Source organism: Brachionichthys hirsutus, chromosome 4, assembly GCF_040956055.1.
Source record: "Brachionichthys hirsutus isolate HB-005 chromosome 4, CSIRO-AGI_Bhir_v1, whole genome shotgun sequence".
In the NCBI taxonomy this organism is placed as follows: Eukaryota; Metazoa; Chordata; class Actinopteri; order Lophiiformes; family Brachionichthyidae; genus Brachionichthys; species Brachionichthys hirsutus.
The window spans coordinates 11,666,079-11,693,066 of record NC_090900.1 but is presented as its reverse complement, the minus strand read 5'-3'; the positions used below and the strand labels follow the sequence as shown (position 1 = coordinate 11,693,066).

At 41.6% G+C, this 26,988-nt stretch overlaps 2 protein-coding genes across 2 annotated transcripts; one reads left to right on the top strand and one right to left on the bottom strand.

The window, feature by feature from the left end:
- Positions 1 to 226: 226 nt before the first annotated feature.
- Positions 227 to 9,893, bottom strand: LOC137918143 (high-affinity choline transporter 1-like). Its single transcript, XM_068760893.1, has 8 exons — positions 9,710 to 9,893; positions 3,272 to 3,388; positions 2,483 to 2,638; positions 2,265 to 2,413; positions 2,007 to 2,150; positions 1,606 to 1,759; positions 1,260 to 1,477; positions 227 to 763 (listed from the first exon to the last, which is right to left on the bottom strand). Exons 1-8 carry the CDS (start codon positions 9,891 to 9,893, stop codon positions 227 to 229), a joined length of 1,659 nt encoding a protein of 552 aa, XP_068616994.1.
- Positions 9,894 to 11,919: 2,026 nt separating this feature from the next.
- On the top strand, positions 11,920 to 25,200 carry piwil2 (piwi-like RNA-mediated gene silencing 2). Its single transcript, XM_068760892.1, has 22 exons — positions 11,920 to 12,252; positions 12,307 to 12,430; positions 12,655 to 12,757; positions 14,115 to 14,225; positions 15,229 to 15,339; positions 15,954 to 16,071; positions 16,166 to 16,290; positions 16,731 to 16,811; positions 16,897 to 17,010; positions 17,130 to 17,318; positions 17,483 to 17,567; positions 18,939 to 19,031; positions 20,267 to 20,407; positions 21,095 to 21,208; positions 21,537 to 21,725; positions 22,891 to 22,992; positions 23,068 to 23,184; positions 23,365 to 23,453; positions 23,800 to 23,905; positions 24,043 to 24,302; positions 24,767 to 24,874; positions 25,044 to 25,200. The coding sequence occupies exons 1-22, from the start codon at positions 11,920 to 11,922 to the stop codon at positions 25,198 to 25,200; spliced, it is 2,970 nt and encodes a 989-aa protein (XP_068616993.1).
- The last annotated feature ends 1,788 nt before the right edge of the window (positions 25,201 to 26,988 follow it).

Sequence of the window (26,988 nt, the reverse complement as noted above, 5' to 3'; positions counted from 1 at the left end):
AAACAATGACTGACATCATGTATGTTGTCATTTTCAAACACAAATGCACGCAAGTTAAAATGAAAAGAAGAAGAAAAAAGAAAAGAGAAGAAAAAAATACCTGCCAATATTTTGTGTGTCAGACACCATGACTGAAAAGGGTGGAACTAAACATTCTTTAATGAGATTCATTCCAGGGAAAAAAAAAGCAGATACCACTGAACTCACAGGAATATTATCTTGTTACTCATTGATTATGTTGCCTCCATTCAGAGACGCATTCTTCCTCAATGACTCTATCCTCTATGGCACCACCTACTGGTCCCAGTGGGACTGGCGAGTGCTGGGCTTTCACTTTAAACACATCCCACGTCTCAGGAAGAATACCTTTGTTGAAGAGGATAGAAGCCAGGTAGGAGAACAACAAGATGGAAGCAATGGAAGACAGCATGGATATGATCTTAACAGGAGCGTATTGGACATAAACACCGTCTTCAAGAGTGCATCCTGGGAAGTGGATGACTGGTTCTAATCCCAGTGATGGGTCTCCACTCAGCAGTCTCAACACCAGTCCTACCAGTACACCCACCATAGCGCCATAACCATTGGAGATGCTGAAGAAGAGGACACAGACAATTTCAGGGAAGATTGTGATATAGGCCACTTCACTACTCAGGAGCCAGAACACGAGGACGCTCTGATTCAGCATGGTGAGAGATGTTCCAATCAAACCCACGACCAGCACAGAAGCTCGGACCACCCACTGATTCTCTCTGTCTGATGCCTGAAGAGAAGAATAAAATGGAACAAATAAAAATGAAAATATGGCCACTGTCCTGCTTTCAAATACTTCTCTCACTCTTTTCATTCTTCTTTCTACTTGTTTGTTCTAATTCATACCAGTTTTTATTTAATTTATTCTCTCTGGATCTGTATTGTATACAATGTTTGCATATAATAATAATAATAATATATATATATAAAGAATTAAAAAGTGCCCAAAACACAGAAAAAGAATCTTGACAATATGTAATATGTAGATCCACCAAATAAATCCCATGGTTGTGTGGATATCAATAACACACACAAACAGGGAATGACTTGACAGTGAGATGTCTTGCATTTTGTTTTAAGGCAGTTTGATGTGAGGACCCAGCTGCAGTCATGAGTCAGAGGCAGGGGAGGGCAATCCAGTGAACTACTAGCAATAATAGTTCAAAGTTTCTCATCAGACACTGACAGAGTAGCATAAACACAAATGTATTTGTATTTTTTTTTACCTGAGGTCTTAGGACGGTCTTGTAAAAGTTGGCGGTGAACACGGAAGCTGCAGAAAGCAAAGCAGAGTCGGCTGATGACATCATGGCGGCAGCCACAGAACCAATGCCGATAACAGAGATGAAGGCTGGTGTGAGGTGCTGCAGGGTGATGGGCAGAGATAGAGCAGCTTCCCCGCGTTCATATGGAGACAGGGGTCCATAGGTGGTCTGGTTCCAGTCTGAGGCACGGACACATAAAAAGAAAGTTGTTATTGCACAATCTGTTTTGGTGATCTTCACACTCGCTGTTTTGCTTTTAAGATGAAGAGATCTTCACTCAAAAAGAGCTTTTGTCTGCTAACATTACCTGTGGATGCAGCGGCCACGCCAAGGAGCGCTGGAGGGATTGTAAATACTAGTAGGAGGAACGCAGCAACAAAACAACTGCGCTTCGCATTGGCTGTTGAGGAAGCTGATAAGGTTCTCTGGTGGAAGCTCTGGACTCCCATACTTCCCAGTGTCTTTAAAGTAAAACATTTTGTTGATGAATTGAATTATTATTATTGAATCCTCATCCATCTTGAACTTTGCAGCAACAGTTATAGAATATCTCATTTAATTCTCCTCGGAAGTACAAACTGGTTCTTCTACAACAATTAAGAACAGCTGATTCCTAAAATGTTTATAAAATGTATCAGCATTCTACAGAGTTATGAAGACACTAGTGTGTATTTATATGTGATAAAGTACACATTGTGGTCTCCTTACAAAAAAGATAAAGTCATCAATTATTGTCCAGGTGTTTTTCAGCTCTAGTTGACCAATCCAGGGAGCATGTGAGGTGCTGTTCGTCAGCATTTGACTGATGTCCATGGTGTAAGGACTCATCATCACAAATGGAACACAGACGGTCTGAGAAACAAATGAAAATACCCCCAAAAATTGTTTTGGTTTAGATTTTGATTTGGTTTTTGATCCCAGTTTACTTTACAAACGTGTAAAGAATAAAAGCTGAAACCAACTCACCAAGCCAACGAATATGAGGATAAGCTGTATAATATCAGTGTAGGCCACAGAGTAGAGCCCCCCCAGCAGTGTGTAGATAACGACGACAGCAGCGGAGATCCAGATGCAAAGAGAGACAGACATATCCAGGACAACACTGATGGCTCCTCCTGAGAGAGAGAGAGAGAGAGAGAGAGGTAGGTAGGCAGATAGACAGACAGACAGACAGACCTACCTACCTAAAGAACTCAGTATTGCAGCCACCCAGGTCACGTCCAAAACAACTGAAAGTAGGCTCATCCCAGCTGTTACCACTTTTCCATACTTCATATGAAAAGGGTCCAGCATCGTCATGCAGTTTCTTTCTCTCATTGGCGTGACAAAAAAGAGCCCACCTTTATTGAATAAAAAAAACCACACAAAATTATTAGAAAAATACAAGTTTTAGCAAACAAACAAAATAAGCAAAAAAAAACCTGCAGTGTTACGGGTAATTTGATTTTCTTCAGTTTTGTGAAATGGAAAAGCCAGCAATGAAGGAATAGAAGCGGAAACAATATACAAACAATTCACAAATAATGATGTAACCTCTATGGATGCTACTGGTATGACTTTTACTTACACTTCCTTCCTTTATGGAATTTATGCTTGTATCAGAGGCAAATCTCTCATACATATGTGTATATAGAAAAATACGGACTGTTGTGTTAACGTTTCATTGACTATAAATGTGTTAGAAACACATTCAAAATGAGTTTGTCCAGAATCATCTACTTATCACAAGTTGACTAACTTAGTTTTATTAACTTTGCATGGAAGAAGGCACGTCATATCTCAATTGGACCTTCCTGGCTACATAAACATAAATCAATACAAATTTAACATTCAGCATTTAAAAGTGAATAAAACCTTCTAATAAATAGTTGGGAACACATATAAAATTGAATGAGCCTTTTTATGATTGTCAGGCTATAATTCATATGCTAAACACATACAGTATGCATTCAAATATAATTTAAAAGTCTTACCAACAACAAAAGACAAGCTGTATGACAGGAACACCACCAAGGCGCGACTTAATCCCATGGAAGGTGTGCAAATCAATTCAACTGTGCCAGTGATGAATCCTGCACCAACCCATGTAGCTACAGGATAAATTAGCAGACACAGAATGACTTAATGGATAACCACCTCTCTTTGAATAGCGAATGGAAAATGTATTGATTAAGATGGTTGTGTAGTGGCTAGATTTAAAAGCAGGAAGTATAAAGAAGAGGTTAGGTGCAAACTGAACAAGTGTTTTTGTCCCGCATTGATTGCATATAACAACAGAATAATAATATTTTTCTATACATAATAGAGAAACGACACCCTACAGCAACAAAAACTCAAGAAGCACTACAATTCCACTTAAAAGAGCACATTGTAATTTATTATAAAATATTTAGAGTTAGATATTACAGTATAATCATACAAACCTTCTGTAGTGTGAAGCTCACCACTGGCCTTGATTGATTACCACATAAATTGACAAGCTCACACTACTACTGGTTGTTAAGGAGTGAATACAGGTCTCGAGAATAAAGGTTGAGGACATTTTAAACACAGAAAAACCTGAAGTTAATTTAATATAATTAGTGATCAAGTAATTAATTTCATTTGTGGAAGTTTTTGAACAGAAATTAGAGGAAGCTCATGTGAATCACAGAGACATTGTCAGAGAACAGATGGGGACAGGGAGGTGATGAACAAAAAGCCACATTTCTGGAGGACAAACATAAACATTGACTGTCCTTGGCCAGGAATGCGCAGATACTCCTAAACAAAGTTGAGCAGCCAGAGACAGCTCAGACGTTGAAGATAAGAAAATAAAAACATCAGACTAAAAGATTGTTTCACGGTTCTGGTGTTCGCCAATCAGATGAGATAATGAGGAGGAGGTATTGACAAAAAATGTATCACAATAGGAAACAGCAGACTCAGCAGAGACGGTTAAGCAACATAACTGAGGCAAAGATGATTAAAGCCTGAGATAGAAAAATAATGAGACTTTATAGGATTAATGATAGACCTACCTATATTTTTGACCTATATTTTTATCGGCCATCTGAGATTCCAACATAGATCAGAGTAGGGAGATAGGCATCAATATACTTAGAATATGCCTGAGTATTAGAGGCATTATTTGTAAGAAGATTAAACTGAACAGTCCATCGTTCACACAGCCTTGGCACTTCCGTAGATTACTTGTACTTATAGTGTCACAGCTTGAACTCCAAAAAGAAGAAACAATTTATATGTGTAGGTTTTAACATTACTTTTTAGAGAATGTGAATGATCAGAAAACAACAGACTGCTTGAATTAAATTAATTGTATGGGCCCTTTTTCCTTTTAAGGCAAAAACAAGCAAGGATTACGTCTCTAAGGATCACCATAATAGACGACATCTTTACAAATGTAAATGAGGACACTGTTATGAGAAGGATTCTGATGACAGCCATTGGTGATCATATGCTCATTCTTACTGCATTTAGATACAACCATAAGATACAACCAAAACATTACCGTAGATCATTAAAGGCCCTAGCTTGAGGCACTGAATAAAGATCTTAAATATAAACAGAAGAGAGACGCTGTGCATGTAGAGAGGATGTCAATGCATTATAGAATTTGTTCATAGAAATAGTGTTAGAATTAATTTCTTTGTTTTGAAGAAAAAAAACTAACTGTTGAGTGAAACTCGATATAAACAGTATGAAAATAAATAAACGTCTAGTATTGGCCTTTGTCTCTGTTTGTCTCTGTGTCATTGAAAAACGAACCAAAATCAAATTCATTAATTCATAATCACTCTTGTTAGAGTTCTGAGAGACCAAATTTCAGTAAAAGGGAGGATGTTTCATACGCAGGGTTTTTGTTATTTGGGCTCGACCAGGTCAATGTAAGGAGGTCAGGGTCCAACGATGGGGGGGGTCAGACTGGTTTACACAACCAAGAATTATCCTTCAGGTAGAAGACCAAATTATAATTTGATGATAGATATAGGAACTAGGTGCAGTAAAGTAAACAATAAGCATCTCCACACACAGTAACACACACCACGGACACAACAAGAGTGGATGTCCTAGAAGAGCAGGTTCTTCCATCACCGTCCTCTGCTGAGCTGATGGGAGTGAATCGCGCATGTGATTGACAATTGACAAATAAAGCTACTTTGACTTTGAATTGTAGATATCTGTAATTCCAGTTTGAGATATTTGATTCTGACGAGTCGTGATTCCAGTCCAAGATATCTTTAAGTCACCTCAATTCGAGATATCTGCATGTTCCTTTTTGGATATCTTAAAATTAATTTTAACTCGGTAAAATTAAGTTGTAGATATCTGTAAGTGGAATTATGGGTCAAAATGACGTTGTGGATATCTCAAACTGGAGTTAGGGATAGTCATCATTTAATTGTAGATATCGAATCAAGTTATGGATATCTTGAAATTAATTTTGATTAGAGATATCTTAAATTGGAGATATCTGTAACTTTCATTCTGCCTAGTCAAAATGTAATTATAGCTATCTTGAATTTTTAGTTTTGATTAGGCGAAATGTCATTGCAGATATCTGTAATTAAGGATCAATTAGGCCTGCCTCCCACTTTAAAATGGGAGCGCAACATGTTGTTGTTCACATCATCAAATCACATTGCATCTGTATTAACTGACAGAAAAGTCGATCTCTTTTCCCCCGCCTGGGAATTTCCATCTATTCGAGTCTTCAGTTCAGCCAAACTGCTTTTGAGTTCATTGTTTGTGTCTGATGATCGCAAATGTTCAATAAATCCAAGATTTCTTTCAACAGAACGTCTCTCTCTCTCTCTCTCTCTATCTCCCTCTCTCATTACACACAACCCCCCTGATTAAGTGCTCGTTCAATTCCATGGCATTTTCTAGTAGTTTTTTCTATTACAGCCATTTGTCATTTCATTCATAGAAATAAGGAAATTAACCCTCTTCTTTGATTATGGCGAGGAAGGGAACATACATATCTAAAATAGAACAACGTCATGCGCTAGTCCTAATGACATTTTGAACCATATTTAACCGCGACTCAGACTGGTTGAGCGAGTATTTCTGTTAGCTATTTTGGCGTCGGTCCATCCAGCCTGAAGTGTCGCTTCACACTTTGTTTTGTGTTTTCCACCTCCCATTTGCGTTGTGGGATTTTCAGTTGTTCGTCACAATCTGTGTTATTTGCTTGGATATAAAAACTTGTGTTTGTCAAACAACGTCCGACGCTCCTTTATGTTACGTCTCGGTTACCCTCGGCATGTCGTAACAATCGGACTCATGGACAATAAATAATTCGGTCTCAGACTTTCACTGTGCACTGGGTGACTGTTAGTGTTTGCTGCTACTGCATCTGTAGTTTTTGTATTCATATGCATTTTTAACTTTGTCTATTTTTACTGCATACTCTAGCATAGCACTGACGTTTTGCTTTTTTTTTTTTGCTTATGTTACATGTTGCACGATTGCACCAAGGAAAATTCCGCGTTTGTGAATCCTTTCACTGACGATGGCGAATAACCGCCGAGAAGGAGGAGGCCTGAGCCAGGAGCTGAATTTTATTTTTTTATTTAAAAATGAATGATCAGTAAATAATTATGTTCAGTTCCATTGAAGATCATCGGGAAAAGAAGAAAATTGCTTCCAGCAACCAGCGACCACCTGGAGCGGTTCTATTTTCTTGGAAAAATATAGGGACAGACAGTGGTGAAGTTAGAAGCCTGAAGAAGGATTATTTGGCTTTTATCATTGACTCTTCTATAATGGACTGACCAAAGCCGTGTCAAATAAGAAACAAGGCAACTCTTGGGCAATGCTTCACCTCTGCCACTGCAGAAAAACGCAATTTTGCACTACTAACTGGAGTTAGAGATAGTCATAATTTAATTGTAGATATCTAATCAAGTTATAGATTATGTTATGCTCAAACTGTCACTCTGGCTACACAAAACCTTAAACTTTTTAAGTTGCAGCTTTTTAAATGATGCCGGTCCCAAATGCCGGTCCCAAGGACCAACGGGTAGAAAACCACCATCACTATCACACCTGGCATGTTTACAGCCATGCTAAACTGGTTGACCGTCTTTGCCACTTCCTGATGTATGAGTAACTGACTTGAAGAGTCAGGGGAGGTGGTGCCTACATACCTGTCATCATGAGAAGTAAAAATGCCAAAAATGTTTTGTACGCTATTTTTCAGACTACAAAGCACTATAAAGCGCTATATCAACAAACGGTTATATCTTCATACATAATGCGCATTGGGTTATAAGGCGCATTAAGCAAAACAAAACAGTCAGATAAGTCAAACTTTATTCAACTTATTCACAAGCTCAAACTCGCCCGGCGTTGCCTCCCCGTCTTGGTGAATGTGTTTCTCCTTTCATCCAATGCTCTCACAAAGCTCGCAATTTAACTTTGAGCGGTTGGAGTCGAAGTTCTTTGGTTAATGAATCCACCCGGGATGATGGCAAGCTCTGAATTAGTTTGCTTCACTTGGGTTTTGATAGTATCGGTGAGATGGGCACACACAGAGTCACAGGTCTTCTTCTGCTTCCTCCACTTCCATACTGTTGATTCATTAATGCTGACTTCTCTCAAAGCTGCTGTATTCCCATGTTCTACTGTGGGACTGATAGCCTTGAATGTTTTATTATTTTATGATTATTGCTGGGCACCGAGTCTCATCGCTTGTGCCCTGACGCCACTGTTGCTTTTATACACCCATTTTACATTGATTAATGTTTGTTTAATATGTATTTTTTGTTTATATGATTCATATTGATTTGTTATTATCTGTTAAAGCACTTTGGGAATTTTATTTCTAAAAAAGTGCTATATAAATAAAGCTTATTATTATTATTATTATTATTGAATTGGAAATCAGCTTCGTAAGCATGCCACTTAACAGATGGCATTTTGGAGTCCTTATACACGCCCATTTTGTTTCCTGGTGATGACGATGAATATATTTATTAGATAGAATGTTAGAGTACAAGTACAGTCACACAGTAGCATGTATTACAGTACAAATAAAGTCAAACATCCTGTCTAAGAGGAGCATTTCAAAAAAAAACCTGCGGTCTTGTCCTTAGTACATAAATCATCGACAATCATCCTGCCTTGCCTTAGTTAGACTGGTTGAGTGAGTATTTCTGTTCGCTAATTTGGCGTCAATCTAGCCAGAAGTGTCGCTTCACACTTTTTGTGTTTTCCACCTCCCATTTGCAGTGTGAGATTTTCAGTTGTTCGTCACAAGCTGTTTTTTGCTTGGATATAAAAACTTGTGTTTGTAAAACAACGTCCGACGCTCCTTTATGTTACGTCTCGGTTACCCTCGGCATGTCGTAACAATCGGACTCATGGACAATAAATAATTCGGTCTCAGACTTTCACTGTGCACTGCGTGACTGTTAGTTTTTGTATTCATATGCATTTTTAACTTTGTCTATTTTTACTGCATACTCTAGCATAGCACTGACGTTTTGCTTTTTTTTTTTTTGCTTATGTTACATGTTGCACGATTGCACCAAGGAAAATTACGCGTTTGTGAATCTTTTCACTGACGATGGCGAATAAACTGATTCTGATAGGGCTGGACTACGCCATGTCACAGCCTGTAAGGATGGTCAATGCCACGACACATCCAGAAGACCAATAACCGTCCAGAAGGAGGAGGCCTAAGCCAGGAGCTGAATTTTATTTTTATAAAAATGATCGGGAAATGTAGGGACAGAGTGGTGAAGTTAGAAGCCTGCAGAAGGATTATTTGGCTTTTATCATCGACTCTTCTATAATGGACTGACCAAAGCCGTGTCAAATAAGGAACAAGGCAACTCTTGGGCAATGCTTCACCTCTGCCACTTCAGAATTGTAGTGCAGTAAGTTATGCTCACACTGTCACTCTGGCTACACAGAACCTTTAACTTTTTAAGGTGCAGCTTTTTAAATGTTTTTTGTATTATGAATTGCGATGCCTGCCCTAATCTATTCTTGAATGCTTAAATAACTTTATTAAACTGAAGTTCTCATCCATATGAAAGAAGTACCACTATCTTGATCAGCTCAGTTAAATAGTTACATCAACAATTGATGCATCAGGGGCACAGTTCCTCCACACTGAAGGTGCTTTCAAGCCACATGCAAAAGATGCCAGTACATTTCCCTCTGATTGACTTTTCTGGTGTCCCATTAGAAAATAAAACTGCATTATCATATGAAAGGGATGAAATGCAGCAACTACAGTAAGCTCCAGCAACAAAAAAATCAGAAACATCACACCGCTGTATTATATCGGTGGGAAACTGCACTGACTGTCTGAAAAATCAGCACCTTTCTTTAAAATTGTCACGTACTTCTTTAGTTTATCAAAGATTTTCAGCCACAGATTTATTATAAATCCTCACCTGTCATTGTGAAGATCCCCACCACCCAGTTAAGGCTCCGGTTTCCCACCAGAGTCATGGCCATTCCAGTAGCTGCACTTTTCTTTTGCTTCTTTTTGGACTTGAAAGATGCCCAGATGCCGGTCCCAAGGACCAACAGGTAGAAAACCACCATCACTATCACACCTGGGATGTTTACAGCCATGCTAAACTGGTTGACTGTCTTTGACACTTCCTGATCTACGAGTAAATGACTTGAAGAGTCAGGGGAGGCGGTACCTACATACCTGCCATCATGAGAAGTAAAAATGCCAAAAATGTTTTGTACGCTATTTCAATTTGATCCTCATCTTGAAACTTAAGAAATAATCTTCTGGCTTTCAGTGATGCTGACCAATGATAAAATGGAATCAGTTGAACCATGATTGTAAAGTTAGAAAAATGCATTTCCATCAATCTAAAATAGCTCTGGAAGTGGTTCCTTCTATTTTGTTAATAGTCGCCTCAAGGAAAGGAGAGGAGGGGAGGAGGAGTAGGGAAATACATCAACCCCACCATCTCATCTGGCCACCACTCAATAACCAGCAGCTAATATCAGAGAAACAGACAAGTGGTTACTTTCTGGAAGAGTGATTAAGTTATTCCTACAGAAATCAGGTGTGATCAAAAGTCTGCACCTCAGTACCAAAGGGGGGCATTTGTGTGATTATTTCAAAGAGGTCTAAGACTCATTGCCAATATGTCTGACCAGTGACCTGAAAACCAAAGCTCTATGGACCTTTATGAATGGTAGTTCCCTTCCTTTGGGATTTATATGTTGAAAAAAAGGTTTTAAAATGGAGAAGGTGAAGCATGCTTTCACAATGATTAAAACAAGGCTTCATACAGAAAGGCAAGGTGCAATTACTCATAAATGTTAAAAAATAACATAACACTCCATATACAGTAGATTGGTCTCGCATATTTTAATTATGTTGTTGTTGATAGATAGATATTATACCTCCTATATGTGAGTCTCAGATGCTCTGAGTCTATTGTGTATTAATGATGGCTTGTTAACAACCAATTATAGGACCAAATGCAATAGAAATGTATTTACAACTGATGCATACAATTTTTTTATTATAGCATTCTGCTTCATTTAATACATCATCAGGTTCATAATAAGGTAGCTCGATTTTAAAGCTTTAATTAATTTGGCAATATATTGTCATTATTAATTCGTCCAAATGAAGTCAATTTGGAATGAACGTCACGAGTTTGGATTAAGAGTCAATTGCATTGTGCACTAGATTTGCACAGTTAGTGACCACTAGAGGGTGATAACACATAATCGCTTGCATTATTTAAATTAAATGATGAAAGATTGACAGGTCCAATAAACCAATGGTTGGCTGTAGAAACAACGTCATGACCAATAAATAACGGAAGGCGGGATCAAATCGTTATCAAGTGTCTGAAGTATTTTTTTTATTTGGGATTTGTTGCGCTGTGTGGCGGGACAAAGACAACTTATGAAGGATTGTAGGTGAGTTCTCGTGCTGAAGCACCAGTAACTCAGCTATATTTCTGTATGTATAAAATATTAAAAGCATTTTCCGGGTGTTTTAAGAGTATTTCGGTGCATTTAATTTCCTCGTGGGTGTCATAATATACAACACGCGGTTGTTAGCGAGAAAGCTAATTTTCTTGAACTGTTGAATTTAGCTAGACCACCTGTGCTGCGAAGTGAGCGCCGCGCTGCTTAGCCCAGAAATACAGTCCAAGTAGAAGTAGAAACACGCCGATGGAGACGAAGGGAGCTGGTGAAATAACGTGGTCACGTTGTGTCACTAATTAAAGTTTCGTTTCGGAGCCTCGAGTGCATTTATTACAACATTTATGACGTCACCGGCTAACAGTTCTGTCTTGCGGGTAGTTTATTCATCATGTCTGCAGCCGCTTATATTTTAATTCCGTTATGACAGAGCCGTCGTGGGTCGAGATTATTTTGTAATTGTGCTAAAAAAAAAAGCCTTTAGGGTAACTTCAAAGAAAGAAATAAAAATCATGGCAAGCAACGGAAGGGTTAAAAACATGGCATCATCATTACTGGATAGAGATGCAAAACGAACAGAATAATTACAGATTGTGGTTGCTAATTTAAACTGTATGGATTGGATTGATGATACGAAACGGGTTTGTTTTCATGCGGTTAATTTATTGCTCTGTCGTTATAGACCGCTGACAGAATGGACCCAAACAAATCATCAGGCGTTCCCTGGCTGGGCCGTGGAAGCGCATTGGCTGGTCAGGAACCAGCTGTCGGACGCGGCAGAGGGCTGCTCCTCTCTGCTGCAGGGACTTCTGTGGGACGAGCCAGAGGTCTCATCACCCCCGGTGGACACGGTTTATCTCTGTCAGAAGTGGGACCCATGTTTGGACGTGCGAGAGGTCTGCTGGTCCAACGTGACGGTGGAGGCGCTGGCAGAGGGCTCATCTCCCCAGCAGCAGAACAACTTGTGAAAGTAGCAAGTGGTGCAATCTCGCCTCGCCGGGAGCCCTCTGCAACAAAGGAGGTAGAGGTGATTTAAAAAAGGAAATTCCATCTTCATTTTTTTATAAATATTGCTTTTAAGGTTTGTTTCTGCATGCAGGTTGACATCTCAACCCGTGGACAGGCATCCGCACTCGTCTCGATGTTTAGGGGAATCGGCATTGCGTCCTCGCTGGCTTCAGGGGGCAGAGGGTCGCTGCCAGTGGGTCTGTATTGCAAACGTGGATTTTACATTAAAGGTTTTAGCAGGGCTTTGCTTTTCATCCATGTGTTAATTCATAGTTGCTCTCAGCAACTGCAAATTCATTTATGAGTGTATTTGCACACAGAGTTTTGCCCGTGAATAGACTTTTCACGTTGCTGTTGCAGTGCGAACGAATCACGACCAGACGCCGGTGAAGTAGAACTGATTTGTCAACTTTTGTTGAAGGAAGAGGAGCAGCTGGCGATTTGAAGCAAAGTGCTCCAGCAGGTGTCCCCGGCAGCCCGGAGAGCTCCAGCCAATCAGAGAAGGTGATGGGCAGAGGCAGCAGGTGGGCACCAGGGAAGCGGTTCAATGTGATCAGTTACCCGATTCAGACACCGTTTTCATCCCAGGCCTGTTGTGTGTTTATTTCCCTCAGACGTCTGTCTGAATGCAGTTGAAGTATTGTCAGTTAGCTGTTAGCTCCACCCCCGACTCCTCAGGAGGTAGTAAAAGCGGCCAATCAAGCGTCTGTCTGAACAGGGTGCCCCAGTTTTGCGAAACGGGTGTGACGTAGTGATGCATTCAGGTGTGCGACAGACGCTGGTGGATTTAACGATGCTGCAGCATCAAGCCTTCTGCTATTTGAAGAAGGAGCACAGAGGATGACCACGATACAAGAGAGAGAGAGAGTGGAATATCAGCTTTACACTCAGTTTCATGCGTCTTATTGTTACGGAATGCTGGTATACACTGAAGGCACGCGCGCACACACACACACACGCACAGGTGGTGCTGGGAGGTATGTCCGGTTTGGACACACCAAGGGGGTCAAAGGGAAGGGAATTAACTTCAACGCTGTCACGGTTCCTGTCTGAAGGCAGCTTATGTCTATCTAAACAGATGCCAGCATTTGTGAAATAAATCTCTTTGGAAGCACCATCCATGCAGAATGGTGAAATGTTGATGACCTACCTTGGTCTGTTACAGTGTCCGTGGTGAAGCATTTTCCCCTCAGGTGATGGCGGGACCTGGAGGGGACCAAGGAAGAGGACCCGCGCCGTCCTCCCATGTTTCTTTAGGTTCTGCTGTGTCTGAGCAACAAGCTTCCCATCCGCAGGCTTCCCACGCAGGTAGGATGTTTGAGCAATCGCTGCTTTCCTTCCGGTAGGTTGAGGTGAATATTTGGCTGTTATGAATGTAATATAAACATTCATTTGCATGATGACGGTCTCAATGCACTGTTTTTTTACGTAATCACCGCTGTTGGTCTGTCTGTCTGTCTGTCCGTCAGCGACATAACTCAAAAAGTTAGACGGATCTTGATGACATTTTCAGCGAACGTTGGGCATTTTACCAGGAACAGATGATTACGTTTTGGAGATGATCCAGAAGAGCTCCTGGATTATGTATCACTTTGAAATTTCCATTAACATTGCTGTCAATGGAGCTTCAAAATGTGTTCCATATGATCTCTGTTGAGTATTTATATATTGCATATGGAATTTGCCAGTCATGTAGGGTGGGGACCGCCATCTTACTACCGAAATTAATCGGATCGAATCCGGTTTGAGGATTCTGTCGCGATCCGGATTTTCCCATTTACTAAAAAAAAGAAGATCTTGTGAAATATGGGTTCAATTCACTCAGTCATAAAGGGGTCCGATATGCACTATCATGCAAAATGTCTTCTGGATCTGATCCAGAACGAGGTCAATGATGCAAATGAATCTCCCCACAGCGCCAACCTCTCAAGAGGGATTGGAGTCGTCAGCTGTTGGACCCCCAAAGATGGAGCTGAAGATGGAGGCTGTCCGGTAAGTTTTCTTTGACCTGTGGGACCTGTAGCTCCCATTATGTGCGTGCGACTATCACCCGTCGCTCCGTTGGTCTAGAAAAGGGGTGTCCAAACTGTGAACGTGTCCGAGGGCAACAGTCCCTATCAACAATATTTAAAACGGTCAAAGATACACAGAAATATTCTGTTATTTTCATTTATATGCAACAAAAAATGAAGTTCCCAAATGGAAAGCATTCAGATGAACACATCAGGGCAGACAAGTTATCTGGAAGTCCAGCAGACCAGTGAAAAATAAATACATTTGTAATTCCCAGCTTTCCTGGAAGTGCTGGCCTTCATTGGTAACTCCTCTTTGAACTTGCTGTAGCCATGACAACTGAAAGGTCAGTTAGGTGTCAGCTGTGAACACATGCAGAGCTCTCTGGAATGACCGGTGTCACACAGGAAGGGCGGTGATTGGTCCATCGTTCAAACTTCTTCTTTGGTTTATGGCAGCTGCCAGATATCTGTCACACAATACTGTCTCCATGTGTTGAGAATAGGAACTGCATTCCATTATTACCATTATTAGAAAAAAACAAGCGGGTCATATAATATCTGACCTCGGCTCGGACTTTGGGCATTCCTGGTCTGGAATATGAGAAGCCTAGTTTGTGCATTTTATTAACCCATCCATTGCTGCTGTTAAACAAAGTGAAGATAATGTAGTCTCTTGCTCAATTTGTATTTTGAGCTATAGCTCAATCTTTTATTGATTAAACAAGGGTTCAGCCGCTGGTTCAGGCATGTTGGCTGCTGGCAGGTCTTTGACTCTGGTGTTTGAGTTGTATTCTGTTCCGACAGACGCAAGGCAGCGCGGCCCGTTTGCTCAGTCAGCCAATTTGAGTGCTTTGAAGTTACCTTGTTGTATCTGGGTCTTTATCATTATAAGAAATATAAAAGGCATTACTTGAGGGACCTGAGTCCATTGATTTGTGCTGGAATGTTTTTGTGGATGTGCTTTCTCTTCATCTGGTCAGAGCACCACTGGCAAAAACTGCAACAAATGGAGCTCCGGTCACGATCGGCTCAAACCACTTCATGATTCATTGCAAGAATGAAGCTGTTTATCAATACCACGTTACGTTCACGTAAGTATTTCATCACCCCGAATTGCGTAGAAACATTACAATATTGATTATTTCAAACTGTGATGCATTTCAATGGAACGGGGATGATATTTAACTTGTTTTTACAGCACTGCATAAAGGGTTCCCTTCTACTTAACATAACGGATTATGGTCTATCACAATCTCAAACCACAGGACAGAATATATTTCTTTTTGCGCATTTGAATTGAGGCGATTGTCATTTTTAGCCGCTTGACAAATCTGGCAGAAGGGATGTTCATGCCTCTGTTGTCTGTGCTCCCACCGAGCCGTTGTGGAGGCAGCCCTTTATATATAGCTGATGCATACTGAGCATCTTCATAAGCCTACGTCAAGCCAATTTTGACCCTTTGACCCGGATAACATTACTACTGATTTAGATGCACCTGCTTTAGGCCAGTGGGCACGGCCCTACCCCCTGTGTTCAGTAAAAGGAAAACCCAGACAAAGCCTCTGCTAGACTGAAGCAGTATGAAAAGTTAAATGCCAGAGAACAGATGTTGAAATGACTATTGGTGTCATTTGATTGTGAGAATGTGAGCTGAGATGATGGTACATATTGTTAGAGTTCACGTAATTCCAATATTATCTTTCAGTCCAAACGTTGAGTCGATGTCGATGCGCTTCGCCATGATGAAAGATCACCGCTCGACGACAGGGGAAGTCGTAGCTTTTGACGGCTCCGTACTCTACCTGCCTGTTAAACTAGATGACGTACGTACCGGCACTGCTTGACTAAACTCTTTTAATTCTACTCGGTGCTAAACATTGCTACCTGTAAGTCACCGTGCTTCTTTCTGGTTGACAGGTGGTGGTGCTGAAGAGTGTGAGAAGGACTGATGACGAGGAAATACGAATACAGATCCAGATGACCAAGGTTTTGCCACCCAGCTCTGATCTATGCATTCCGTTCTACAATGTGGTGCTCAGAAGGTATTTGTATTTAAAATTGCATCTCAAACTGTTTAGTCAGGAAAGGAAACTTAAAAAAAAAAAAAAAATTCTAATTAAAGATCCTGTTGGGTTTGGAACATACAATGACAAGCGCTGCTGTCCATGCAGTCACGAAAATGCTCTACATTTTATATTCTGCTAGTCCATTATCATTTATGTCTTAACTATAATGTTAATGTCCTATTTGATGTTTACCATTGTTGTAACTCAATGGGGTCGAGCTGTAATATTATGCTTGAAGAACCTTCTCGCTCTGACGAGAAGCAATGCTGCATCAGAACAAAGCTTTTTATTTTGTCTGAATGCAATCCCTTTAATGAAATGGTCATTTCCCCTCCTAGTATCATGCTCACTTCATGTTGGTACTCTTAAATGGCCACCGACACAACGATGACCCAGCGTTGTTCTTGTTTTTCTAGGGCATTGAAGATTATTGGACTGACATTGGTGGGTCGAAATCATTACGCCCCAGAAAGCGCCATCGTTCTTGCAAAACATCGGTTAGTGCTGATCCGTGACGTCAGTGGGCAGACGCCAGGTGGTGTCGTGGCGGCTCTGGTCATCGACCCGTTTGTTGTTTCACAGCTTGCAGGTGTGGCCGGGCTACGCGACCTCTATCAAGAACACAGATGGAGGCTTGTACATGTGTGTGGATGTTAGTCACAAAGTCTTGAGGAATGACTCTGTGCTGGATGTCATGTGAGTTCATCAATATTCATAGTATTCGTTACATAACCAGCGTAGGTTTGTCTGTCCGTCTGTCTGACCTTTAGCAAGACAACTCAAAGTTCCGGACATCTTGATGATATTTTTTCCAGGAGCGTGTTGTATCAGCAGACCAGGGAGAACTTCCAGGAGCAATGCACCAAAGAGCTCCTCGGCAGCATCGTCATCACCCGCTACAACAACCGCACCTACCGCATCGATGCTATTGAGTGGAAGAAGTCACCAAAAGACAGCTTTGTCTTGATGAACGGCACACAAACCACCTTCGTGGAGTACTACATGTGTGGCTCTGCTCAAACGCAGTTTGTTTCATTGTAGATGGATAATGGAGACTGTCACACGAATTGAGAGAAGCAGTGGATGTTTAAGTCATGGCTTTGTTTTGTTTTTTTATGTGAATACTTCAATATTCTTACTGCATTTTATTGCTTCCACATTTTAACAGGAAGAACTATGGAGTTGCCATTAAAGATCTGAACCAACCTCTGCTCATGCATCGGCCAAATGAAAGGTCAAAACAAGGAGGGAAGGTAAACCGATATTATTTTATCATGATGACTGCTAAAGGTACATTCAGCTGTTTCATAAAGTATTGCCAGTAATGACTTGGTTATTGGGTTAGAGCACCACCTTGTGGCCGCAATAAGTAAAGGCATGTAAAAATGCATTTTACATGCAGTGAGAAAAATAAGTATTTGAACACCCTGCGATTTTGCATCTTCTCCCACTTAGAAATTATGGAGCGGTCTGAGATTTTCATCGTGGGTGCATTTCCACTGTGAGAGATGGAATATGAAGAAAAAAAAGAAATCCATAAATCTCATTGTATGACCTGAGAGTCAATGTTAATATTTGATACAGAAGTCTTTGTTTACAATGAAAAAGATAAGTGTTTCCTGTAGTTCATTACAGGGTTTGCACACTGCAGCAGGCATGTCGGCCCACTCCTCCACACGGCGCTTCTCTAGAACTGTCAGGTTTCACGGCTGTTACTGAGCAACACAGTTTCAACCCCCTCCAAAGATGTTTGATTGAATTTATGTCTGCAGACTTCATAATTTTCAAGTGGGAGAATTTGCAAAATGTGTGTTCAAATACTTATTTTCCTCACTGGATATATGAGATTTTTCCTATCTCCCTAATTTCCTGTTTCAAACACCTATTTTATGAAGAAATTCAGCCAGTATTATGTCCTGACAGACATGAAATCTCATAAAAACCGACATACCAATGTACCGTATTTTTCGGACCATAAAGTGCACCTTATTATAAGGCGCAACATCGCGCAATATCAACGAATGGTTCTACTTTCATACATAAAGCACATTAAGCGAAGCAAAACAGTCAGATAAGTCAAACTTTATTCACCTTATTCACAAGCTCAAACTCGCCCGGCGTTGCCTCCCCTGTCTTGGTGAATGTGTTTCTCCTTTCATCCAATGCTCTCACAAAGCTCGCAATTTAACTTTGAGCGGTTGGAGTTCTTTGGTTAATTAATCCACTCGGGATGATGGCAAGCTCCGACTTAGTTTGGGGGTCCTTGTACACACTACGATATTATGTTGAAGCACAGTACCGGTCCCGTTACCCGTAGCGCTCCGACAACCCATCTAGCGGCGCGGCTTCGTAGCTTACCAAAGGCGTACTAAAACATTTTGACCGATTTTTGGGCGCCGTGTAGCACGTAAAATCGGTTCATGGTCAGTGAACAAAATCAGAATTAATACATAACCGCACACGCCCGATTTTTAAGGAAATTAAAGGATTTAAAGTATGACTTATGGTTCCGAAAATAACACTGAGTACTCTGAGTTGTTCATTTGTCCAAAGTAAATGCTTCTTTTTCTCTTTTTTTTCTTTTTACGTAATTATTGTAATTTTGCAATGCTGATTAATTGCAGCAAACGATCACCGGAGATATCCTTCTAGTTCCGGAGCTTTCCTTCATGACAGGAATCCCCGAGAAAATGAAGAAGGACTTCAAAACGATGAAGGTATATTTGCTGTGTCCGCCCAGTGTCCTTCCTCCCTGAAACTTGTCTGAGATTTTCACACACGTACATTAAGAAACTGTTGAGATTCGACCTTGTTCCTTTGTTTGAATCGGTAGGAACCTAAGGAATAATCTTACAGCGCTGTTATGTGGTCATCTACAATTATAGATGCATTTTAATGAAATGAAATATCCTTGAAGATATGTTTGTCCCTGTGTGACAGCTTATCACATTTATAGGAGTTTATTTGGAAAAGATAGTTTAGAGCAGGGGTGTCACACTCGTTTTCAATAAATGTAACTGCTTATAATAGAATCTGTACAATTATTGATCGTTTTCAAGTTGGATATTGCATTTGCATAGATGAAAGTCAGCTTCTTGCTCTGTTATGAAATGCATCCTTTTTATCAGGTTAACAAACCCACATTACTCCATCAGTCAAGGATCGATACTATTCAAGTAAAGAACATAAAAATATCAAGCATATATTATGACAACTTTGTTCAAAACTTTTTTTGTCACAGTTTAGAGCGACAAACAAAAATAATAGTTTGCTGTGAGAACATGTATGGAGCATTTTATGACATCAAATGTTTACGCAGACAATTAGGCTGCATTCACGCGACGCAAACCCGATTTAATTTTTTTGCCCCTATGCAACCTGTAGCCAGTCTTCTCATGACAGTGTGAATGACACAGATGCGATTGTTTGCAAATGCGACCCAGGCCGCTTGGATATGTGATCCTAAATCCGATATGATTTGGATATTTTAAAATGCGACTTCAGTCTGAACAGTCAGGTTGCATTTATTCAAAACTAAACGTCACTGACACGCGTCTCTTTGTAGAGACGTTGTGCTACTGCCCCACAAAGCGCCATGGCTAAAAAGGCGTCTCTCCTCCTTTTTAATCTTCTTAAAAATATTAAGTTGTAAATGTGCTGGCTCCTGTTGGACAACGGTTTTAAAATCGCCACATACGCGCCACCGTTAGCATCCATATTTACTTCTGCAAACACTGAGAGTCTGTAATGTTCTCTTCTGCGCATGCGGGGCACTTTAGTGTCGCATGGCATTCACACAGGTGATCACATACAAGTCGCATTTAATTGGAAATGTGAACGTACTCGCCAAAAAAAAATATTTTACAAAAGCCCTGCAGTGTGAACGTAGCCATAAGGTTTTCTGAAAATGCATAGTAAAAGAACGTGTTAATATATTTTTTCTGTCTCGTAGGACCTCACCATGCACATCAATGTAAGCAGTGAGCAGCACTGCCAGTCAATAAAACAGCTTCTGAAGAACATCACTACCAAGCCAGACAGTCAGCAAGAACTCGGCCGATGGGGCCTGGAGCTGTCCTCAGACATTCTTCTGGTGAGACTCTGATGCTATTTTCAATTGTTTATTCGATAGGAAACGCGTCCTTTCAAGGAAATGTTTTTATATCTGAATATTGAGGCAACACAACTCTCAATCTTCTCACAGAGCCGCGCAGTCAAGCAAAGTATAAATCTAATGCAGTCACCAATCATGGCAAGGACTAAAAGGTCATATCTGTGTAGTATTTAAGTATCTGATGGTTTAGCAGGAAGGATATAGACTGCTGTTGTGTTCAGTTGTTTGTCTGTGGCGGGGGAGTGAGTTCTGTCTGACCATGTTCAAAGTTCAGTCCACACAGATTCATTGAATGTTAGAGGAATTTGGAATGTTTTGATCACAGCTGAATTCCAGACAGAGCAGTACTACTACAGTCCAGAATGCAGGGAGCCACGTGGTTTCTAAAGGCGTGCACCTTGAACACAAGTATCATGTTGCACGGTATCTATCATTGATTTTTAAAATGCATGTTTTCTAGTTGTTGTTTTTTTCATTAATTCGCTTTGTCCGTTATCGGGTCGCGGGCCAAGCTGGAGCCCCTCTCAGCAGTCAATGGTCGAGAGGCGGGGCACACCCTGGACAAGCCGCCAGTTCATTGCAGGGCAACACAGAGACAGACAATCAGCCACATGCACACAATCTCCCCCCAATGGTTCATTAATATGTGTTGGTCCTCTTGGGCAGCTTAAAGGGAGAACTCTTCCTGCTGAAACCATCTTTCTGCAGTCTTCATCCTTTGCCACTGGTGATGACGCATCCTGGTCCAAACAGCTTTGCAGGAATCCTTCGATCAGTTCTGTGAGTATTGCAGGGAATTAATGTTCATTCACTACCTTATGAAAATAAATGCTATGCTATGTTCGGTTATGCTGCTCTAAAATCTATCGTACTGATTTAGTTTGGATGCCAATCACTTTTCAAAAATGTCAGCCAAGGCACTAACAATTGATTGCCCCCATTTTCTTTATTGAAATCATTTTAAGTAAAAAGACGGTCATGAAAGGTTTTGAGTGACTAATGATGGATGAGCGTTCTTCCCTGTGTGCAGTTAAATCGTCCTCATCAAGCGTCAACGACAAACCACATTGCTTCTGCTTCTGCTTCACTCATGTGATCTTGCTCTTAGATCCCTCTGAACGCCTGGGCTATCTTCTACCCTCGCCGCTGTACAGGACAGGCTGAGGAGCTGCTCTTCACCTTTAACAAGGTGGCTGGAGCCATTGGCGTGCAACTCGAGCGGCCCATTTGTGTGGAGCTGAGGGACGATCGCACTGAGACTTACATCAAGAGTGTCCACGCTCAGCTCACCAGCGATGTACGACGTAACATAAATTTAGAATGACAGCAGAATAAGAGCAGTTAATACTGCTGTAGACGTAACACACAGGGTCCACTTCGCTTTAAGCAAACTCATGGTGTATGACGGCTTTGTTATTCTGTGAGTGATTTTCATACACTAAAATTAAAATGGGTTCAAAATGTTTTATTTTTTTTACTTCAAAGGTTGAATTTGTGAAACCTTAAAGGCCAATGGAAAGAGAGATTACAGCTTTGTACTAGGGATGTCCCGATCAGGTTTTTTTGCCCCCGAGTCCGAGTCATTTGTTTTTGAACCGATACCGAGTCCCGATCCGATACTTCTATAATACATAAAAAAATTAAGACGAGTGAAGAAACGGCTCCAGGATGTCCCTCGTTTTTAGTTTTTTAATCATCTTATTTCAACATTTAACTCTTAGGCAGGGCACTTCTCCGGCGTTGCTTGAACATTCAAGTAATAAATAAAATACTTTTTTCACTTTGGACTTGGTCTAGTGCAACAGGAAATATTAAATACGAATATTTAAAATAAAATGAACTGCAGCTCAATCGGCAGGTTCTTGTCATCCACTTCAAAACACTTCCACACCGCAGACGTACTCGCGCGACTAGCTTCAAGCTGCTTCCGTGTTTTGACCCGCTGCTGTTTCGTTCTGGAGTAGAACTTGGGCTCACTCTGGACCACAGCGTAACTCCAGATCTAAAAGTAATGAAGATAACTATCCATATATAGCAGAGTCCTGATCGGTAGCTAACGTCCGATTCCGATCGAGTCCGCAAGCTCCTGATCGTGCCCGATTTCCGATCACGAGATCGAATCGGGACATCCCTACTTTGTCCAGTCGGTTGTAGTATGCCCTTAGATCTTCTGTGTGCTGCACCACCAAGGTGTGAGGTGCACATAAACCCTGTGCGACTGCAGAATCTCCCTGCCTAACCTGAGAATGCAGTGCCATCAGTATTCCAGGCAGGAAAATGTGATTGTCCATTATCAGCATTCCTACTGAAAGCTCTGGTGTTTAGCATGCGAGAAGGAACTTTACAGATGGACACAGGTCCATCGATCATATTCAAGTGTCGACTGTCTGATACCACTGAACCAAGCTACAAATGCAATGACATCCAACCTGTGTAAGCTTTCATTTCCAATCTGTTCATAGCCAAAAATGCAGCTGGTGGTGTGCATCGTGATCGGCAACAGAGACGATCTCTACGGCGCCATCAAGAAGCTCTGCTGCGTCAAAAGTCCCATCCCATCCCAGGTAGGTGATGCTTGCCAAATGCTTGAAATGGATTCTCCATTTAAAAAGTTTGTTCTCTCATGTTTCTGTCCTCAGGTCATCAATGCACGTACAATTTCCCAGACACAGAAGTTGATGGGTATTGCCCAAAAGATACTCCTGCAGATTAACTGCAAGCTGGGGGGAGAGCTGTGGACTGTCAGTGTCCCTCTGGTGAGCATCAAGAGGAGGGTATACTGTTGACAATGTGGAAAATATAAGATTTATAATCATCAACAAAAATATCTTGTGAAAAGTGTATTCAAAGGAAAAACTGCTAGCCTTGCACCATTACACTAATGTTGTTGTAAGATATAATCATTCCAGTCACGGAAATAACGCTTCAATTTCTAGAAACACTTGATGGTCGTCGGAGTTGATGTCCACCACGACACCACCAAGAAGCGGCAATCCGTCATGGGCTTCGTTGCGAGCGTGAACAGGTACTCGCCGTGCGTTTTGGTTCTTGTTCCTGTGTTTAACTGATTCTCCGTGTTGAGCTGCTCTTTAGAACGGCGTTTCAGCACCCCGGGGTTTGGTTGAGTGTTGACATTGCCGCACCCGGAGAGGAAAAGGAACCCGTCCCTTAAGTTTAGCGAGATCAGTCAGACCTCTGCTAAAGCAAATTGCAATACAAAATACACCAATTTAAAGTTGTGTGTATCCCTTCCTGTATCTGTCGGTGTTTATTCTGAACTGAGATATTTTGCAGCCCTAATGGAGAGTAACATAAATAACTGCAGTGAGAGTGAGGCTTTCAGCAGACATGCTTGTGTTTTGCTGCTGCAGCTCACTGACCCGCTGGTACTCCAGAGTAACTTTCCAGACCCCCACCCAGGAACTGATCAGCGGCTTCAAAGTTTGCTTTCTGGCCGCACTTCAAAAGTACTACGAGGTAAATACTACCATCAGACAAAATGTATTTGTTAATTTTCCTTCAATCAACTCCTTTGATTAGACACAGATGACGGAGGCGGACCCTTCCTGCGGCGCGTCGTTATTGAATAAAGCATCGGCCTTTGTTCTGTACAGGTGAACCACCACTTGCCCGACAAAATTGTGGTGTATCGAGACGGTGTGTCGGACGGCCAGCTGAAAACGGTGGAGCTGTACGAGATTCCGCAGCTGATCGAATGCTTCGAGACGTTCCCCAGTTACGAGCCCAAATTTGTGTTCGTTGTGGTCCAAAAGCGCATCAACACAACCATCTATTCCTGCAATGAGGCGATGAGGAGCATCGGCGTGCCTCGACCAGGAACCGTCCTGGATCACACACTCACTCGGAGGGACTGGTCAGTATTTGTATCTAGAATGATGTGCAATCTGACCTCATTACACAAACCATGAGAAAACACAGGGTGACGGTGTCTGCAGTGTGTGTGTGTGTGTGTGTGTGTGCTCGTACTGCTTTCACAGTTTGGGAGTTTCGGGCCTCCGTGTGTATCAAGAAAGACATGGTTCTTGTTGGAATACCAGATTTAAGAAAAAACAATTCTTTAAACAAGTCGTGTCCACTGATATTAATGGAAAGCCATTTTTAAAGGAACCGTTTTGTCATAAGAGTGGCGCAGCCCAGCAGTGGAGTGTGCCACGAGTGTGGTTTGTTATTGACATGGGGCATGTTTTTCTCGTTCCGCACCCCCACCACGTTGTATTTCTTTGTTCACATGGTTTAAGTTCTGACTGTTCGATCATTAATAAATGTCATTATCATTCTCCATTTGTAACATGCGTTTGTTTGCTTTGTGTCATTCAGGGTGGACTTCTACCTCATGGCCCATCACATTCGCCATGGCTGTGGACTTCCGACACACTACATCTGTTTATACAACACGGCAAACCTCTCTCCATACCACCTGCAAAGGTACCGATTACCACTGTTACCGGGCTTACTGATCTTTGGGATTCCCTGCTGGCCTTTCTGCAGCGGGAGGGTTCATAACAGTACTGACGCATACCGAAGCCACTGAGGAGGATGAGGCACCAGTGCTGTCCTTTCGTCGTGTAACACTGCTGCTTCTGTCCCGCGACAGGCTGACCTTCAAGATGTGCCACTTGTACTGGAACTGGCCAGGCACCGTTCGTGTTCCAGCGCCTTGCAGGTATGCCCACAAGCTGGCTTACCTGTCTGGTCAGTACCTGCACTCGGAGCCGGCCATCCAGCTCTCAGACAGGCTGTTCTTCTTGTGAGCAGTTGCCACGAGTGTGATTTGTTATTGACATGGGGCATGTTTTTCTCGTTTCGCACCCCCACCACGTTGTATTTCTTTGTTCACAGGATTTAAGTTCTGACTGTTCGATCATTAATAAATGTTTACAAAATAAATGCTGGAAACACATTTTGTGCACCTTCCCCCTCCTGACATCAGAAGGGGAGCGATTTCTTCCAGACGTGTTTCAGGAGGTGATTACAGACCTACCCAAGAAATCATCGGCTTATGCGAACGCTGATGCTTTTTCACGCCTCCCCCCCCCCCCCCCCCGAGCAGTGGTGGATAACGCAGCAGAAGAGGAAAGTATCTTCTACTTCTAACGTGGAGGAACTTCCTGTGTGTGCAAAAGGCATTGAGAGTGCTACTCTTAAAGGACCTACACTCAGTAAGGTGTGGAGCTGCACAATAAATGGATGGCCTAGCTCAGACATGGGCAAACCACGGCCCGTTATGCTTTTCAATACGGCCCGCCGAACTTGTCCAATTACCAAAAAATTCAAAATCATAACTTTCATTTTGTTCCTGCAATAACCGTGTTTCACCACCACTGGCCATCGGTGGCGTGTAGTGTATTGCTCTGCTTGAGTTTCGTTTTCCCCATTGCTATCCGAACCCCACTGGAGAAATGGGGAAAACGAAACTAAAGCAGAGTAATACTCTACACTGCTTAAGTTTCTTTTTCCCCATTGCTCTCTGACCCCATCTGTAGAAATGAGCGGACCAAAGAAAAGCAAAGTAGACGGCGAGGGTCGAGTGTTTAATAAAGAAATCCGATCTACGGCTGTATGTCTGACATGCCAAGAAGCCGTTGCGGTTTTTAAAGAATATAATATCAGCCGTCACTTTGCCACGAAGCATGCAAACTACGCAAGAACGGGAGGCCACTGCACAGAGAGTTCTGCCGTCGCTTCTCCGATTTAAAAAAAATTGACGCATCGCTTCAGCTGGTGTCCCGTCCCCCACCACAAGACCCTGAAACCGGAACTGATCGATCTTCAGTCCGACTCCACCTTAAAGGATAAGTTCAAGTCTCTCACAGAAGATGCTGGTGCTGTTTGGCTCGACCCAATAAAGCCCGTCACAGATCCACGTTAACGGACCAACATCTCAGATCTATCCTGAGATTAGAACAACAAAAATAACTCCAGACTTTGATGCACTGGCAAAAAAGGGAGACCAACAACACTGTTCCCACTGAAATGGGTGAGATCGTATGTTCTGTTATGAAAATAAATGCATATGGAAAGTTTGAAAGTGCGCCTTTTAATTATGCACAGCAGTGGAACTACAATGAGTGCAGCAGAAATGATGAGATTTAGTATTTTGTTGGGTGTTTTCATATGTTTTGAATGTTGAAAGTGATCATCTTTTTTCAATAAATGTTGATTTCTTTAACTTTACGCCTTAAAGTGGAATTTATTAAAAACATGCCATCACCAGGTTTGACGGATCAGTGTCAGTGCTATTTTAATCTATTTACATTTCTCCTCACACTGTTGTGCCAAAATATGTGTAAATGCCGCATCTTGCATATTCATTGAGACAAACGTACTACCTGGATTAGGGCTATTTTGCACATTTGAAAGACGCAGTCCTTCGTACACACTGTTAGTAAATCGGGTTGTACATCTATCTGTGTGTTTACTGTGCTATGAGGTTTGCACACTACACGCAACGCTTTAGTATATCTGGGCCAAACACTAATCCAAACGCTCCTGGCCCGGGCCCCTCTGTCAAAATTTCAAACCCAATGTGGCCCGCACGT

Coding starts and splice junctions, on each gene's coding strand:
- piwil2 (XM_068760892.1), top strand. CDS start 11,920: ATGGACCCAAACAAATCATCAGGCGTTCCCTGGCTGGGCCGTGGAAGC. Junction 17,319..17,482: donor ACCTTCGTGGAGTACTACAT/GTGTGGCTCTGC, acceptor ACATTTTAACAG/GAAGAACTATGGAGTTGCCA. Junction 20,408..21,094: donor TGTCCTCAGACATTCTTCTG/GTGAGACTCTGA, acceptor CCTCTTGGGCAG/CTTAAAGGGAGAACTCTTCC.
- LOC137918143 (XM_068760893.1), bottom strand. CDS start 9,893: ATGGCTGTAAACATCCCAGGTGTGATAGTGATGGTGGTTTTCTACCTG. Junction 3,389..9,709: donor GGGGATCTTCACAATGACAG/GTGAGGATTTAT, acceptor TTTATCCTGTAG/CTACATGGGTTGGTGCAGGA. Junction 1,760..2,006: donor TTGATGACTTTATCTTTTTT/GTAAGGAGACCA, acceptor TTTACTTTAAAG/ACACTGGGAAGTATGGGAGT.